The sequence below is a fragment of the Macaca fascicularis genome, chromosome 9 (assembly GCF_037993035.2).
Source record: "Macaca fascicularis isolate 582-1 chromosome 9, T2T-MFA8v1.1".
In the NCBI taxonomy this organism is placed as follows: Eukaryota; Metazoa; Chordata; class Mammalia; order Primates; family Cercopithecidae; genus Macaca; species Macaca fascicularis.
The window spans coordinates 138,672,952-138,690,272 of NC_088383.1; the positions used below are offsets into that span (position 1 = coordinate 138,672,952).

A 17,321-nucleotide genomic window follows, 5' to 3' on the forward strand; every position below is an offset into this window, starting at 1 on the left:
TGGCATGGGCCCAGCGTGGCCATCCATCTGGGGCCTCAGCTGCAGGCTGAGTGGAAGGAAGGGGAAAGCAGCTCAGAGTGCATTCTGAGGGTCCAACTGGCCTATAAGTGACAAACTGAGGTCACTTCACATGTACATGGAGGGGGACAGGCTATCTTTGGAGCAGTGTCCATGCAAGCCTGCCTGGAGGGAGCTGCCACCCTCAGCTGCAGCCCCAGACCTCACGGTTGCTCTCGTCCATCATTCCCAGTGTGGGCAGTGATGCAGCGCCACGGTAAGTTCTGTAGAGTGAACAGCACTCGCTGGCAGACCTGAACAGGGCAAGGAGTGAGTTTCACCCAGTCCTTATCCAAAAAAGTCCACGAATGTGCTTCTAGTGCAGTATTAACACATGGTGAAAAATGGAATTGCCTAGAAGGTTTTAGTCTCTGATGGATTATTCTTGTACCTGTACCTGACTGATGCTCTCGTAAGTCCATGTTAACCAATCTGGGGCCACAGGAAAGGGAGGACCGATGCAAATACAAACACATGGAGGATTTCCAGGCATCCATGAGGTCTAGGAGACTTGTCTAAGATGTGTTTTCATTGCAATTAACATTTTTAAGATACATTACAAAGTCAGTGTCACTTCTGTAATATTAATTTGCAATTGAAAGGTGTTTTATTATAAGTCTCCTTTTTCAAGTTCTTGTTTCTCAAACTGGAATTTTCTTGAGCATCTAAGAATCCTTTCCTTTCAAAAGATCCCCAAGGTACCCCGGTCTAAGCTAAGAAGTGTTCAGTGTTGGCCAGAAGCATAACTCCAGTTCTCGCAGGATGTGGGCTGTGGCAGGGCGTGCATGTCCAGGCAGCAGGTGGAGGCTTCTCTTGGTCAGTGTGTCTATGCTCAGCGGAGGCCTGGCTGGGGAAACGGGTAGCAGTTTGAGACCAGAGCTTAAAAGAGAGGGAGAGGCCGGGCATGGTGGCTCACGCCTATAATCCCAGCACTTTGGGAGGCTGAGGCAGGCGGATCACAAGGTCAGGAATTCGAGACTAGCCTGACCAACATGGTGAAACCCCATCTCTACTAAAAATACAAAAATTAGCAGAGTGTGGTGGTGCGTGCCTGTAATCCCAGCTACTCAGAAAGCTAAGGCAGGAGAATCACTTGAACCCAGGAGGTGGAGGTTGCAGTGAGCCGACATCATGCCACTGCACTGCAGCCTGGGCAACAGGAACGAGACTCCATCTCAAAAAATAAAAATAAAAAGGTGAGACTCCAAAAGTGCCGACAGTTCCCATGGGCAGGTGACTCAGAATGAGGTGGCCCGAGGCCCACAATCTGCCCTTGGGGACTGGATGGCCCCCATGTCCAGTCAGCAGGGAGAGGATGTGCTGGCTGGCAAGATGGGGTGGGGGAAGCCCAGGGCGTCAGGTGCCACAGAAATAAAGCTAGTCGCCTTAGTCGAATGGCGCTTTTGAGTTCCCAGAAGCTCTTCTCAGTGGGAAGCTCCCTGTCTTTCACCTCTGCTCTTCTGAGCTACCAGCTGAAGAGTTTGGGGGTGAAATGAAGGTATAGGGCTCCTGGCAACACTACCCCTGGCTCTGGGGTTTGCATGCCAGGGCTTCTTCCTTGTCCTGGCTGTCAGAGAACGCCTGGAAATAAATGCTGCATTGTTTTTGCCAGAAAATCCTGATACCACCTCCTGCCTTCCCCTGGGAGGGCTGAGACCTGGTCTAGGCATGGAGCTCACGGTCCACAGACCTGCCCGCCTGCAGCATGACAGCCTCCCAGAGGGCTGTATTGATTTTTGAAGAGGAGGAAAAAGGCATACAAAATTGGACTTGTCAGCCTGCTTTGAGTAGAAATTGGTGCTTCCTAAAGGGAATCTTAATTGGCTGACTTCGCAGCTAAAATGTTCCCCCCACCTTCCCTTCTCAGAACTCTCCAGCCCCCCTGTTTGTTCTTGTGAGACTTTTCCCAGCCCCAGTTACTTTTCTTTCCTGCTTTGGAACATAATTGGATTCTTCGCTGGGTAGAGTTTTGCTTGGAAGACCTGAGGGTGTAGCTAAACCAAGTTTGAGCACCCTGGAAGGAAGACAGAAGATGCCGGGAGACCAGCCAGCTCAAAGGAGAAAGGGAGGGGAACAGCATCTGAACTCTGGCCTCCAGCATGATTTCATCCTTTAAACCGAAAACCCTGAGTTTCAGTGCCAGTGACGATACTTGTTGAAAAAGTACAAATGTTTTCTGCTTCTTGTAATCTACTTCTTGCAGATATTAGTACTCTGGAAAAAAGATTTATTTTAATAATGTGAGTTTTAGATTTTTTTCTGTAGTTAACGTTGTTTTATTACTCTATATCCTTGCCAGAAAGCGTGTTTTAAGAGTTTCAATTCAAAATTAAATATGACCTCAGTGTTTTAAAATACAATTATATTAACTGTCCATTTAATAGTTGCTGAGGATTTTTTTGGCCACTGATGGATAGTCAATATACTTGTCTGAGATTAAATTCAGTATTCTCAACTCTGCTAACCAGCTAACGTGTTCCAGCTGCAGCAGTCAATAGGAAAAACAAGGGCTTTCTATGAAGCGAGCTGGAGAAAGTTGTTCCCGGATAAAATTGCAGTGCTATCTTATAAGCTGTGCTTTTCTTTTAAAAACTCCACTGTGTTTGATAATAGGGAGCTATCTATTATTTATTTAGAACTGTACAAACCAATTTACAAGACAGGTAATTTAGTGGCAGAATTATTTATTAATGAGCCCAGCATACAAGTTAATGGGACTGAGCCCCGTGGAGGTCAGTCCTCATATAATCCATGCCTTTTGGAAAAAAGCATTGTCTTCAGAACATTAGTTATTATTGTTAAATTTAAATTACGATATACTCTCTTGCTAAGACAAAAAATAATTTGTTCTGAATTGCATGGTGACAGAGTTAGCCTGTAAGCTGCGTGGAGATGAATTGTGTCCATTAGGGGTAGGTACGTCTTAGCCCTGTTAGCACCAAAAGTGTTATTTCTCATCGCATGGGCTCACAGGAGAAAGCAAGCCTGTTCCTTAATAGAGACGACAAATCAGAAACCGCTGCCTGCCTGGGAGATGAAACAGTCGTGTGGGCGAGGAGCCCAGAGGGCGGGCGTGGTTTCCCAAGCCCTGGCACAGCCTGCAGGCCTCGTCAGGTACTCTGCGTCTGGTGTACTCTGCCCTTTGCACATCCAGTGGATGGGGGAGGGGCGGGCTGTTCCATGTGACAGCATGTGAGCTTGTCATGACCAGGGGTGACCACTGGCTTCCATTTCCCAGGAGTGGCTTTGTCCTCGTGATCTTACAGTAGGTTTCTAGTAGATGAGAAGGCATGCCTACAGACAGGGCCTGCTGGTGCTGGTGTCTGCTGTTGTGTCACGGGGGGAGGCAAGGTTTTCCTCACTGGGACCTCTTCACTCCCCCTTTATTAATGACCCCCTGGCTCCTCCTCCAAAGGCCCAGAAGCCTAGAGGAGAAATGAGGGTACAGCATAGATGCCTTAGTGGAACGAGTGGAGCTGCTGGAACTCAACAGACTATTTATAGTTACAGCATGAAGGTGGCGCTTGAAGGATTTGCTGCTTCATTTCATTTTTCTCATTGCATCTCATCATGAAGTCGATTGCCTTATATCGGGGGTGGAGAATGGAGCAGACACAGAGGAGAACCCACCAAGTTCTGTGTCTGCAAACCTGCAGCATTTCCGGGTTCTGACTGCAGAGTCCTATCAAAGTCAGCAAAATTGGAAGTGATGCCCATTTCCTGGGCTTTCACAAACTTTGTTATTCTGCAGTCTACTACAAAATCCGAAAAGGCAGAGAAATGTAGCTTTCACTGTTTAGAAAATCTTTGTGAGTTTTTCTTCCCCCTAGGGAATAATTTTTAGCAAATTATTCATTGGAAAAATGAAATCTGAAATGTAGGTGTTTTTCAGTGCATGTGCTACAGAGGAGCCTCAGCAGCCTTGTGTCTTGCTTACTCGTTTGCTCAGTGGGCAGGGATTGAGCCCTGGGAGTGTGCTGGGTAGGACCCCAGGGCTGGAGGCAGAGTCAGGACCAGCCCCAGGATGGTGCGTGGCTGTTTGTCCCGGGGGTCACTGGAACAGCCCTCCTGGGGAGCCTTCCGTTGGACTTCTTTATGCAGCCCAGTGCACACCTCACCTGTGCGTTTGTCAAGCCACTGAGTGCAGTGCTGTGGCCTGAATCATTCCGGGCCTTGCTTCTGGAGGGTTGACAGTAGGGGACACAGCAGGCCGGGGGCATTCTGGGACCCAGGCCTCCTGCCTATGTGGGATACTGATGTGTGTTGTGTGGACAGGTCACTGATGTGTTTCAATGTAAATCTGACCTTCCTTTAAGAGCAACTGGGCAGCTGTCTAGGAGCTTCAGCCTCTATGATGTGGACACCTAGTCTCTCTTTCTGGAAGCTTCTAGAGTGTAAGAGAAAGTAGGTTGGATACTCACGTTCCCATTGTCTTTGAATAATGGAACAGTGGGCCTGGATTGTCATCCTGTGGATTGGGGAAGAGATCATAGAGATCATAGAAGTCACCTTAAAGTAAAAGAGAGTAAATCCAAATGCTATTCTATGTAGACTATGTGCCATCAAGTACAGAGCATGTGCGCATGTGGACTTGTCGTGATGAGGAAACTGGCTTCCGTTTCAAAGAGGAGAGCCGGAGTCCTCCAAATCCATGGAGATGCCGCAGTCTAAAGTCTTTGGAGTCAGGCTTTCATTCCATCCTGGTCTTCCCTTATGAGTTTGGTAAGTTGTTATTACACAACCTCGGGACCTCAGTTTCCTGTTTTAGAAATAGAGATAATAGTACCTCCCCCAAGGGTCTTTGGGAGGAATAAGTAGAACAGCTTGTAATGGCATGCCTGGCATGTGTTAGGCACTCAGTAAACAGCAGCTGTGCAGTGTTGTGCGAGAGCTTACCTCGAGCTGTTTTCCTAGAGTGCGTTGATCCTCAACCGTGTTCATGTAGCCCTGCCCAAGGTGCCATATTGTGTAACGGAGATGTGACATCGAGGCGCCATGTCACCTGGGACTTCTGGAGTCAGCCGCCTGGCCTGTGGCTGACCTTGGCTGTGTTCCTGAGAGAGTGGGGATATGAAATTGCATGACACAGTCATCTTGTGCCTGTCTCATCTACTCTCCTGATGGTTCAGTTCTTCTCTGCCCCTAAATTCTTACGTCCCAGAGCAGACTCTTGGTTGAGATGCAGGTGCTTTTGTCAGGTGTCCTTGGAAAACTCCAGTGACACCAAGCAGTCAGTAGCCTGTAGTGACCACCTGCACTGTCGTCCTCTCTTGTGGACGTGGACATTGACTCTCCATGTCTGGCCTGTGCAGAAAGAAGTGAGTCCTCTCTTTTTCTCTCCAGAGCCTGCAGGGGCACCCACCCTCAGCTGGGCAGGGCAAGGCCAGGACAGAGGCTTTGAGGGCATCCAGAGAGGAGACTGCAAGGTGTGCAGGTTGGCCCAGCAGAGAGAGACCAGAATGCAGAGGGTGCTCAGGGCAGGCGGCTGCTGCTCTGGGCTGTGTGTGTCGTAGCGTTAGCACGGCAGACACGAGCGGTTGACCAGATGCCCCATTAGAGGCCCATGTCTGGGCATGCGGTGTTGATCTCTGTGTATAGATTGATGTGGCTTCTTCTGAAGGTCTGGGGAAGATAGATGTTGAATAATGCACAGTTGCCTAGCCTCAAAGATCCTTTGAGAAATAGCTACCCTGTGCAAGTTTCAACCATTTGTTTAGACTAATGGAATGACTCTAAAAGTTTATATCTTTACAGATGTACAAGCGCTTTATTTATAAGAAACTAATTTAAGCTGGGAAAGAAGAATGTGCCTCTCGCGTGTGTGTAAAACATTAGAAAGCAGCTCTGTTCACTGCCGTGGTGGTGGAAGGCACGTGCAACACAGACATAAGGCTATTTGAACTCTTTATTTGCCACATTTACAATATTAATAATAGCGTTTCTAGAAGTTGTCACATCAAGTAAAAGATCTTCATTCCAGGCTGTCTTTGGGGGCCAAATTGAGACTGGATGCATGCATTTAATAAATTGTAGTCTCACGTAGTCATTTTTGTAAATAATTAGTTTCAGTGAAAGAATAAGTTAGCATATTGTATGCATCTAATGTTGCAAATGTACATACAGCAAACTTTGCTATTAATCAACAGTCAAGCACCGCAAGTGGGGTCTCATACATAATGAATTGTGCTTAAGCCTCATGGGCTTCTTGATAGAAAAATAAAAGAAAACACAAGTGCAGTAAGCTTTTGAATAAAATTTAACTAGATTGCTCTGCATCCTGTAATTGTTTTGGAATCTTTAGGGACCTGATCATTCATCTATAGTTTTGGGGTGTTTTTATCTTCATCTGTCAAATAGTAGAGACTTTTAATGATATGTTAAAATGTTGATAAAATATAATTTTCCTTTTAATGATTTGAACATTTAGGGGGAAAAGTAAATAGGCTTTTTAAGGCTTTCTGGTCTGCCAAGTATACTATTCAGGTTGTCTTTTAAAAATATTTTTATTATTTAATGCATTTTTAAGAATTATTTTTAAAAAGAAAACTATGTATTGTTCTTATGGGGAAGAGTTGAAAATTTACATAAAGTTTCCTCTGTATTTTTGGTGGGTGTTTTAAAATGCTATAGTAAATACCTTTGTGGTATTGTTTAGGATCTGACATTAATTTGAGCCCCAAATCTTGAGGGCATAGGATGCCCGTTAAAAATTGGTATCCAGTTTTAGCAAGATACCTATGGCCACCCAGAAAGTAACTTGGAGCCTAACTTAATTTTAAATGGCCTCTTTCTCCTCCTCACATTATTGATGTTGGTACATGAACCCTTTGGTGGCCTATGATAGGATCATAAACATAGGATTCATTTTGGGATAGGGTTGAAGGCATAAAAGCAAGGAATGAGATTTATGTCCGTCTTTATTATGAACCACACAGTAAAAGTGCGGTAAAGATTTGCCGACTTGACAGCCAGAGCTCCTCACAGCCCTCCTGCAGGCACTCACGGAACACTGCCTGCTCTGGGAAGACCTCCTGTTTTCTTCCGCACTAGAAATGGGCTGTGCTCATCACTCACTTCCCTGTCTTACACGATGTCCTTTTGTACAGAATGCATCTTTAAAATAGGCCCTACAACCAAACACGTAACAGTCAATCAGTAGACTCACCTCACCTGTGATGAGTGGGAGGCCCTTTTGTACCAGAAAGTTAAAAAAAATATATATATATATAACTCATACCTGTCATTGCTTATTACATAAACTTAAGTGTATTGTTGATGTTTCGTGTGTGTTTATTCACTTTTTCCTGTCATACTTGAACACATCTTGTTCTTGGGGGTGCATGAGAAATCAGTGGGGTAGCACGTGAATCACTGAGGACGGCCCACGGTGTGCAGTCAGTGCCATTGTCATCATCGTCATTAGCAACGGCAGCTCAGGACCAGTGAGGCCGCGGTTGTCTGTCATGAACCCATTGGCGTGCCGTTTGTTTTTTATCTTTGCCGCAGTTGCACTGTTGAGATCCATGTTTCCTACTACTAACATCAGCATTTTTAATTTTTCCTGTTTCTAGTCAGTTTCCTAATATAACTATAGAATATTCAAATAATTGCATGCACTTTGTCAAACGTACATGGTCATAGTGCCCAAACAGTTGCTGGCCACCAGGCAGAGCCACGGAGCAGTCACTGCCATGTTCCTTCCCAGCCGCCTCGGGGCCTCCATGAAACATCGGGGCCATTGGAAGGCGGAAGTGCTGTTTCTGATGTTGACCTGTGTGTTTGACCTTCACCTTCTCTTCCTGCGCAGTTGGCTGTCAACTCCAGAGGAAGGGGCAGCCCTGAGTCAGTATTCTAACCACTAACTGCATGCATTTCAGATCCTCAGTAAATGCTTGAATGAAATTAAGCCACTGCATTTGTCTGAAATATAGAGTCAAAAGGTTTTATTCAGCCTCCTGTTTAAAATAAAATAATCTTTATTGAGAGCAGGTAGCATAGTTTATTTCTTTTCTTCAATCTTACCCCTGAAAGAAAACATCTGAGCTTTAGCAGGAAGCTATAATTGAATGCAGGACAAATCCATCAAACACAAGACGCTCTGCTAGAGATCTTCTAAATGGGACATAATTGTGCATTTACCAGTGATATTTAGCAAAACTCTCCATGTAGCATGGATAATCTTTGGCTGAAGGCATGTTCCTACGTGAGCCCTGGAGTCTGCTGCTCTGCCCTCTAGTCCTGAAGGTTCTGGAAGCCAGAGGAGGTGGGTGCTCGCTAGCTGGGCTTGGGAAATGTTGCTCATCACCTGAGCATCCAAAGTGCTGTGTATGGCGAGGCCACTAAAAGCTTTTCAGGTACCCGCGGGTTTCCGTGCAGCCTTCTTCAAAGCCTCGTGGAAGCCTTGTATCCAAGCTCGGCGCCTTGCCAGATTCCAGAGAAACTCAGAGGAGCAACTGCGTTTGGAACAAACTCCTTGGGTGACCCTCCAGGGTCAGCCGATAGCATTCCCAAACCATAAGATGAAAACGTTGTCCGTGGAGAGAGAGGAGGTGTTTGGGTCGCAGGAGAGGCAGAGGGTACACAGCACACCCCGTCTGGAGTGTCCTGTGGTCAGCCCGATGGAGCCTCAGATGTGAGGAACTCATGAAGGACTCTTGGCCGATTTTCTTATATCAGATAGGATTCAAGCCAAATACATCACGTGTTAATGTCTCTGGGGAGTAGAATTCATTCAGAAATGGACATTTAGTGATTCTCTACTGCCAGTGGAATCTTAAGGCACCCAAAAATCTGAATACTCAAATCTCCCAGCTGGCTGGTGGAGTTTTAGAGCGTTGAGCACTCTGAACTGGGCAGAGCTGGAAGCTGTGGTACCAGGAACACACTCTTTCTGTTTTCCTCGCGCTGAGCTGGGCTGATATCAAGACTCCTGGGGCACTTGCTTCCTCTACCCTTTGTCTGTGGCCAGGCGGGATTCCCACACGGTCAAAGGAAGCCCGTGTCCAGCAGGGGCCGTGTGCCTTGCATTTCTCTCATCTCCCCCAGCTCCGCTGTGCCTCAGGTGGGCCACTGCCGCTGTTCCTTCATGTTCTTGATAATATCAGTGTCTGGAAAGGAAGCTTCATGCAGCTGGGAGGACACTTTTCCCTGGAATAGCTCCTGTGCCCATATGTTATGAGTTTGTGCTGGAACGTTCTGACCACCTTTCTGTGCCCTGGTTTGGCTTGAAGGGAAGGAGATTTAAATCAAATCTGCAAGGCAGTTCATCACTGGGACATTGTTTTTCCAAGCCGGGGAAGGGGAATGGGTTTGGGCAGCTTCCCACAGGCGGCAGCTCCGGGAGAATATCACCGGGGCCTTCCAGTCTGCTGAGGCTCTGGGAGCTTCCACCCAGGGCAGGTCAGTGTCGTCCGGTTTGGTTTTAAGGAACCCCTGGCATTGCCAACAGTTGTGTTTTTCTTAAAGAAATCCTTGAGCCAGGCCCACGTGGCTCTGGCTTTGCTGTGTTAAGGTGCCCGACGCCCTGTTGTCCCGTGTACACATGCCCAGCAAAGCTGTGCATCTTTTTCACCCGCCAGCCACCATCTTCTCATGCCAAGTCCAAGAAAGTGAAAGGCACCAGTGTCATGATATGTGCCTCGGGATTATTCTGTGGGTGACACATGATGTCCTGGGAGAGGCCTGGGGGAGGCGTGACTCTGATGTGCTCTGAGCGTTTCCCCACCCATGCTGGGAGAGGGTCTTGTCTCCTGCAGGGTTCAAGGGATGGGACAGAAACGGGCTGAGGTGCCAGATGAGAGTCTCCAGCTGGCGTCTTGAGCTGGAGTCCGTGGCAGCACCCAGAGCTGCAGGATTTGGGCTCCTGAGCAAAGGTGCTCCCCTGGCGAGGATGGGGCGGACCACAGGGCCGGCATTTCAGTGGTGGGTGAGTTGCAGGTCCCCTGGGGAAGACTGGGACGTGGGATTTCCATGCGCGTGGGCTGCAGAGCCCGTAATTATTGGCGTTTCAGGGTTCGCCAGCGGGGAAGCCCGAGGAACTCCCCCGTGATAAGTGCCGCCATGAGAGAGGCCGTCACCCCCAGCTCTTCCAGGGCCGAGCGCGGCAGGATGGAGGAGAGGGCAGGGCAGGAGAATAAATTTCATTTTACTGTAGAAATGGAAATTTGTGTCATGGCTTTAAAAATCTGGTTTTATGTGTGTGTTTAATGCCATTCATTTTAAATGTAGTATCATAAATCCTTGCTTCAGAATCAAAGCTGTTTAATTACATTTCACCCATGAATAGTTACCTAATGCCAATAGAGAAAGAGTTAAAAAAGAGAACTACAGAGTAAATCAGAGGTTGAGATCTTTAGCACAAGCATAAAAAATCAATTTAAGATGAATTTTACTACTATAAAAATTCTTCAAATATCCTTTTAAGAGTGGGAAATGCTAGGAAAGCCAGCTCACATTTCAATTCCCTCAGCAGCACGAGAGAAGGACGCCCGCGTGGGCAGAGCCTTGCAGTGCTGGAGCGCACCCCATTTTGCTCAGGGGTGCTGAGGAGGGAATCCTCACTCTGGAGTCTGAGCAGTTGCTGGAGGCACAGAAGCTCCCAGCTCTTGTGGTAGAATGCCCCCTCTCCCACAGCGTACCCTCGCTTCCCTGAGAGACCCCATCTGCAGGGTATGATGGCCGGCCAGACCCCTCTAGTTCTGGAGCCTAACCCTGACCTTGAGGTGCTTGCTTTACCAGCCAGTCCCACATCCCAGTCTTCCCCGGGGTCCCTGCAACTCACCCACCACTGAAATGGCAGCCCCTGTGCTCCGCCCCATCCTCGCCGGGGGAGCACCTTTTCTTGGGAGCCCAAATCCTGCAGCCCCAGGTGCCACCACGGACGCCAGCTCACGACGTCAGCAGAGGTAATGCAGGAGGAAAGACCCTCCCCCAGCGCCTCATCCCCTTCCTGTCCCATCCCTCAAACCCTGCAGGAGACGTTGGCTGAGCTCTTGCTGCAGAAGGTGCCAGGCCCAGGTGGCTTGATCAGGGGTCTTGTTTCCCCAGTTGAAGGTCGGGGTACATGGGCCCCATCACGCTTGCTCTTCCTGTCTGGACAGTGGTGGTTGACAGCTCTTTGTCACTCAGGAGGGAGCTGGGACTAACCCTCCCTGCACGCTGCCTCCACCCCTCTGTTCTGCCGCCTTCCCCGGGGATCAGGACAGCAAAGCACATTACATATTTCTCCATCTTTCTTCTTAGATATCATCAGTACCCTGTTTATTCAGTTAGCAAGGAGCGGAGCATGAATCAAATGATTGAAGATGTGTCTTTGAAATTGAATAATATTTAAGCCAAGCAGAAGTTCTCCTTTCCATGGCCAGACCTCACTTAAGTGGGAAGGAAATCGGGACAGTGAAAAGACAGCACTTCCATGCCCCAAGGGAACTCTGAGAGAGGCCATTTGGTTGCCCTGCTCGGCAAGCCAGTTCTCTGCCTGCAGAGTGAGCCCGGTTTCCCCGGGGCCTCTTTGTGATGGCGGCCGATAAGGCTTTCCAGGCAGTGGCTTGGGCTGTGGAGACCTCAGCCTGTGTATTGAGGGTACTGGGCTGAACGAGGGCCCTGTCTGCGTGAGTTCCCTCGGGCAGGGGTCTGGATAAGGTGGCAGCTTAGAGAAGGCCAGGGCCTGTTCTGTCTGGCCGCAGTGTTCATGGGGTCAGCCATGAACTGTAGCCAGCTCTGCTGGGCTTAGTTCTCAGGCCCAACTGCTGGTCTCAGTTGTCTGTGGTCATCCTAGTGAGCTTCCTTCTTTTTCCCTTCATTCTCTGGCTCCTTCCTTAAAGTTGTCAATATCTGCGTGCTCGGAAACCTCTGACCACCCTCCCGTTCCACTGTGAAAAACAGTGTACGGGGACCCCTATGTGCGTCTCACCCGAAGAGGTCCATTTTTAGAAAGACCCAAGGATCTCGGCAGAGACTTTTACACCCACAAACCACTCCCGCCCAGAGACCCAGCCTCCAGGACAGGACAGCGTGTGAGGCTGGCCCGAGGTCTTCCATCACTGCGCCTGCTGTCAGATGACATGCACATTTCTGCACCTGCAGGACCTCAAAGCGAAGTAACCCTGGACACACCCTTCACTGGGTCTCTTTCCCCAACTTCCTCCCAGCAATGGAAGGAAAGCACAACTCCACACGAAAATAACAACACAGGTGCAGCCCTGTGCCTCCCTGTAGCTTCTCCCTGCCGCCCCGTGGGCTTGGCCATGGTGTCACCACACACTGTAGGTGTCGCAGACGCAGGCCCACGGCCGTGTGTGCCCCTCGGCATGTCTGCTGTCTTCTGGGAAGGTGGAAATGCCATCACAGGCACTTACTCAGGCAGAAGCTCTGGAACTTTAGATCCCAGCTTCTCCGCTTTTAATTGTCTCTTGTTAAAATGTGAGTATCCCAGATGGAATGCAAAAGAGGTTCCTGCTGCTGAGGCCCTGGTTTCTTTTCTGAATGGAAGTGCCAGGGTATTTCCGCCCACAGTACACTTTAAGCCAAAGTAATTTGTATCATCTTTAACACAAGCCCAATACACGAAAGGCTGTGTTTGTTTAACTAGACGTGTAAGCTATGGTTATCTTTATTTCCACTTTAACTGCATAAGAGAGTAAACCTTTTTAACCATAAGGAAGGTGTTCGGCTTCCTTTTATCTCTTGCCTCATTATGTACTTTTGACTTTATTCAGATTTGTACAAGCTTGGTTTTTACCTCACAGGAAAAGCAAGAACTAATTGCTCCAGAGATTATCTGAGCTCTTCGTGTGAAGGTATTTTAAGAAGTTGTGACTGTATCTTCTTTTCTAAAACAGCCTCCAATTCTGTGATACTAAGCGAAATGCCGGTTGTTTGCAGCTCCGGGGCTGGCTCTGTTGCCTCCTCTCCATGGACCAGCCATGCCCAGCCATGTCCACATCCCTTGTGTGGATAGTCGGGATGGTGCTCTTGGCTGCATTGGCCGCCTGTGCTGGGCTGCACGTCCAGGCAAATGCAGCCTTCATTGGGAGCCTCCCAGAGCAGCACGCATGTGTCAAGGAGAACCATTTTGTAGATCTCAGCGCACAGCCCCCGAGGCAGCCCAGGAAGGAAGGGTGAAGGGCCCGTGGGAGCTGTGCGTCCGCAGCCTCCACAGTGCAGTGATGCTCCCCACCTTTTCACAGAAGCCTGAGGAGCAGCACTGTCTGTGAAAGGAAACTAGAAAACTCCCGCGCTCCAAGCCTGGGAAGTCCCGGGGAAGCGTGCCGTTTGTCTGGGGCCTTGAGAAGCAGGGAAGGAAGGAAGGGAGTCACCTGAAGATAACGGACCCTGTGCCGGGGCTTCCCAGTGGGGTTCCACAGCACTTGAAATCACAATAGGTTGTGTCATGCACGCCACAGCCCCAGGTGGCAGTGGGAGACCTCCCCTTCAGGGCCGTGTCCTCAGTCTGTGGAACACAGCCCCGGAACATCCACCCCTGCTGGGGATGGAGAATCCTTTCCGTTAGGGGCCACCAGGTCGAAGCCACAGAAGAATGAACACCCCAAACAGAGGCAGCCACAAAACAGTCTGAAGCGACTCTGAGAGGTACAGGTTCAAACTGCAGGAGACCGAAGGGAGGAGAGTGGCCAGAAAGAACCAAGAAGGCCGCGTGGTAGCTCACGCCTTTAATCCCAGCGGTTTGGGAGGCCCAGGCGGGTGGATCACCTGAGGTCGGGAGTTCGACACCAGCCTGGCCAAGATGATGACGCCAACATGGAGAAACCCCATCTCTACTGAAAATGCAAAAAATTAGCCGGCTTGGCAGGTGCCTGTAATCCCAGCTACTAGGGAGGCTGAGGCAGGAGAATCGCTTGAACCCGGGACGTGGAGGTTGCAGTGAGCTGAGATTGAGCCATTGCACTCCAGCCTTGGCAACGAGCAAAACTCCATCTCAAAATAAAAAAAAAAAAAAAAAAAAAAAAAAAAAAACAGGAAGATTTGAGAAAGAACCGAGTAGACGCAGGCACGTGAGGCACACGGCTGCTCCCGAGAGAACAGACTCGCTGGACGAAGGAAACACAGACTAGGCCCTCTGGAGCGTGGGAATCAGGGGACCGAAAGTGAACCCTGAGGACTCCCCTGAACACAGCACAGCTATGGAGGAGGCAGGACGCGTGGTTGTGGCCTTGCGTTGTTGGACTTGGGGTGGGGTGGGCTGTGTGGTGCAGTCTAATGACTGTGTTGATATTTCTGGAAACTTTTCGATAGTGAGTGCTTGATGACTTGGGTGCAGCTATGCCGTCTGTAAGTCTTACAAAGGGACACTGTCACTTGGGTTGCTTTGCGCTGTGATGCAGACTCAGAGCGCACGTCCTGGGAGGCCTCAAGGTGGAGAGTGGGTGCTTGAAGGTCGAGAGTGGGACCCACCCTCAGTGGGTCCTTGCCTCACCAGTCCCCCTCTGTGCTGCACAGCTAGTTGAGACGCGCGTGCCCGTGAAGCAGCCGCAGGTGTTTGCCCGTTTAGATGCAATAGGTTTTTGCTTTTCCAATGTGTGGAGGCAGGGCCCAGAGGTTTACTAAGCCCCTGTTCTCACTTTTGCAGTGCCATGGAGGTCCCAGCCCCTGCTGAGGTTCTCGGAGGTCCGGAGCCCCTGATGCAGTGCACAGCCTGGCTGAATGCCTATTTCCACCAGCCCGAGGCTGTCGAAGAGCTCCCCGTGCCGGCTCTTCACCATCCCATTTTCCAGCAAGGTCAGTAACTAAGCCATCTGCGGTGGTTCCTTTGGGGAGCTTGACTTATTAACGATCGCTGACATCACACTTCATTTTATTGAGTATACCAGCTTGGTATTTTTACATCAGCTAAACAGAGACAGCGTTTGGCCGAGCTGGAGGGACAGGGGTTCACCGCCTCCACCCACTCCAACGCTTGTGTTAGTTTTGGCACAGGGTCGCATAATTCTTGGCAAAGGCAGTAAAAATGATGCATGCAGATTGACTCTTGACTCTCGCTGGCTGAAAGGTTTAAATAGGAACACATCTGAATGGCAGTAAATTTTTCAATAAGCTTATTGTGAACTTCAACTATCTGCTTGCCAACAGCACAGAAAACGAAACTTGTGCGTGGACATTTAGCCACTTCCATACACTCTGTTTGTGACGCTTACATCGTAGCAGGTAGCAGCGTTGGAGCTTCTCGGATAAGTTTTGCATTTAATTTCTCAAACGTACCAGAGTTAGAGATATTCTTTCTTAAGAGATAGCTTGAGAACTTACCTGTACATAGCCTGCTTAAGGCTTGTGATAGCCTAAAACATTTCCCAGACATTTCTTTTACAGCTTGTGTTTGGCTCTGCTCAATACAGAAATTAATTACAGCAACTAAAATCATTCCAGACACATGCCAGAAATTTATGTTGCATAGTGAGTTTTTCATAATCATTGTTGTATAAGTGAATGTATATTCATATATGATGTATATAAGGAGTTGTACACTTATATATCCTTAAAGGGAAAGATTACCTTGAAATTTTACATGTGGTGAATTTAAAGCAATTTGGAATTTCAGATCGGGTTTGCTGGGTAAGCTTAACAGTATTCTAATTGCTGCGGTGCTTCTCAGCACAACACAGACTTGAAAATGGAGAGGTGTTTTCAGGGGAAGCAGGTAGAGAAACCCCGGAAGGTTGGGCTGGTACCTGAGTTCACTTACGAAGTCAGACAGGCGAACAGATGAAGTCATGAGCACGTTTTGTGCATAATGAACTGAAACTGTGCAGCTGTAATGGACCAGGCACCTTGCTGTCCTCTGAATCATATAGAACTATCTCCGGAAGGGTTCAGTGGGGATCTCTAGGATGGGCGGGCAGGAAGCTAGAGTGAGTGGGCCTTTACATGGAACCACAAACATCCACGAAACCTCTCATCATCTTTGCCCACCAGTGGGCCGCCGCCAGGACAATGGCACTACCAAAGCCTCCTGGGCTGCCGCCAGCTACGGACCCACCTCTCCCCAGCACCACAAGCCAGTGAGCCAAGCAGACGGTGTGGGGGACCTTGCTTGCTGTACCCCTGACAAGCTGGGCACAGGGCAGGATGTTGCTGCATGGCCCAAGGAAGTCAGAGATTGGTTTTGTTTAGTAAAGTTGGGGCTTGGGGATCTTAGAGTGGTGAACTCTTCTCTGTGCGATCTCTGTTTGGGGGTTCAGAGCTGCCCAGGACGCTTTTTTTCTCCTTAAGCCTGTCAAATATGTGAGCTGAAATGTAAGGTCTCAGGACAGAAAAGTTCTCTTATAAAACCAGGGCAGGAGGTATCCGCATAATCGTATGGAGGCTGGGAGGACGAGCCTGCAAACCCCTGAAGTTTACCTAAGGTTTATTGTGCAACTTTATGAAAAACGTAGAGGCAAAAGTTCCATGAAAATTGTTAGTTTTCTCCAAGTCATATGGTGGTCCCGGCCATGGAGCTAGACCCTGCTGGCCTGGTCTCACCAGGGTCCAGAGAGTGATGTGCGCCGGGGCAGGCCGGGAAGAAGCGGAGGAGGCCTCTGCAGCTGCTGACAGGAACTCCGGGACGGGGGTGGCCAGCAAGGAGGGAGGCATAGAAATAATCAGACACTCTCCAAACCACCCCTGCAAGCGCTGAACCCCCGCTGAGGCTTTCCCCCCGTCATTTCTGCCCATGGCAGTATTTGCTGCTCCTAGAGCCGACAACGGCAGGCGGGTCCCTGGGGCTCCTCAGTCAAGTCCCTAGTGCTTAAGCAGAGTTGGGATCGGCCACACCTACCCTTGCCTCCCTGACTTTCGGCCCACGCCAGGCCAGGCTGCTTCCTGGGCTGGCAGGTCATGATAGCTCTTGGTGACCAGGAAGACCTTAAAGTAGCCACTGGTATACTGGTAAAGGCTGTCTGGCCCCCTCATGGCCCTGCCCCTCTTGGAAAGCCCTACAGTGTGGGTGGATACCTCTAGCTGGGATGAGGTGCACTCCGGCAAAGTTTTGGGGTGGGAGTGTGACAGCCTCTCACGTCCTTCTCTCTTGGTACTCGAGGAACTCTGAGGCTGGCTGCAGACTCAGGGTGCTGAGCTCAGGGCCTTCTCTCGAGGGTGGGGCTGGAGTCCCCTGGGCCAGGCCTGCCTGCAGATGGTTAGTGGTTGCTATGGGGGCTGGGATTCCCCACCACAGCACGTGCAAGCCAGGTTTTTAACATTTAGCTCAATCGTTTACTCCTGGACAGGGGCCAGGTGTACGGATTTTACTGTTTGAAGAAGGGGAGGTGGAT

The 17,321-nt window shown here is 49.3% G+C and overlaps 1 protein-coding gene across 7 annotated transcripts in view; it reads left to right on the top strand.

The window, feature by feature from the left end:
* MGMT (O-6-methylguanine-DNA methyltransferase) overlaps positions 1-17,321 on the top strand; it is a 292,476-nt gene that overhangs the window by 228,368 nt on the left and 46,787 nt on the right. For all 7 annotated transcript variants that reach the window (XM_045361748.3, XM_065521612.2, XM_045361746.3 and 4 more), the window contains one exon: positions 14,645-14,793. In XM_045361748.3, coding sequence (XP_045217683.1) covers positions 14,645-14,793 — 149 coding nt within the window. The remainder of the gene's footprint in view (positions 1-14,644; positions 14,794-17,321) is intronic.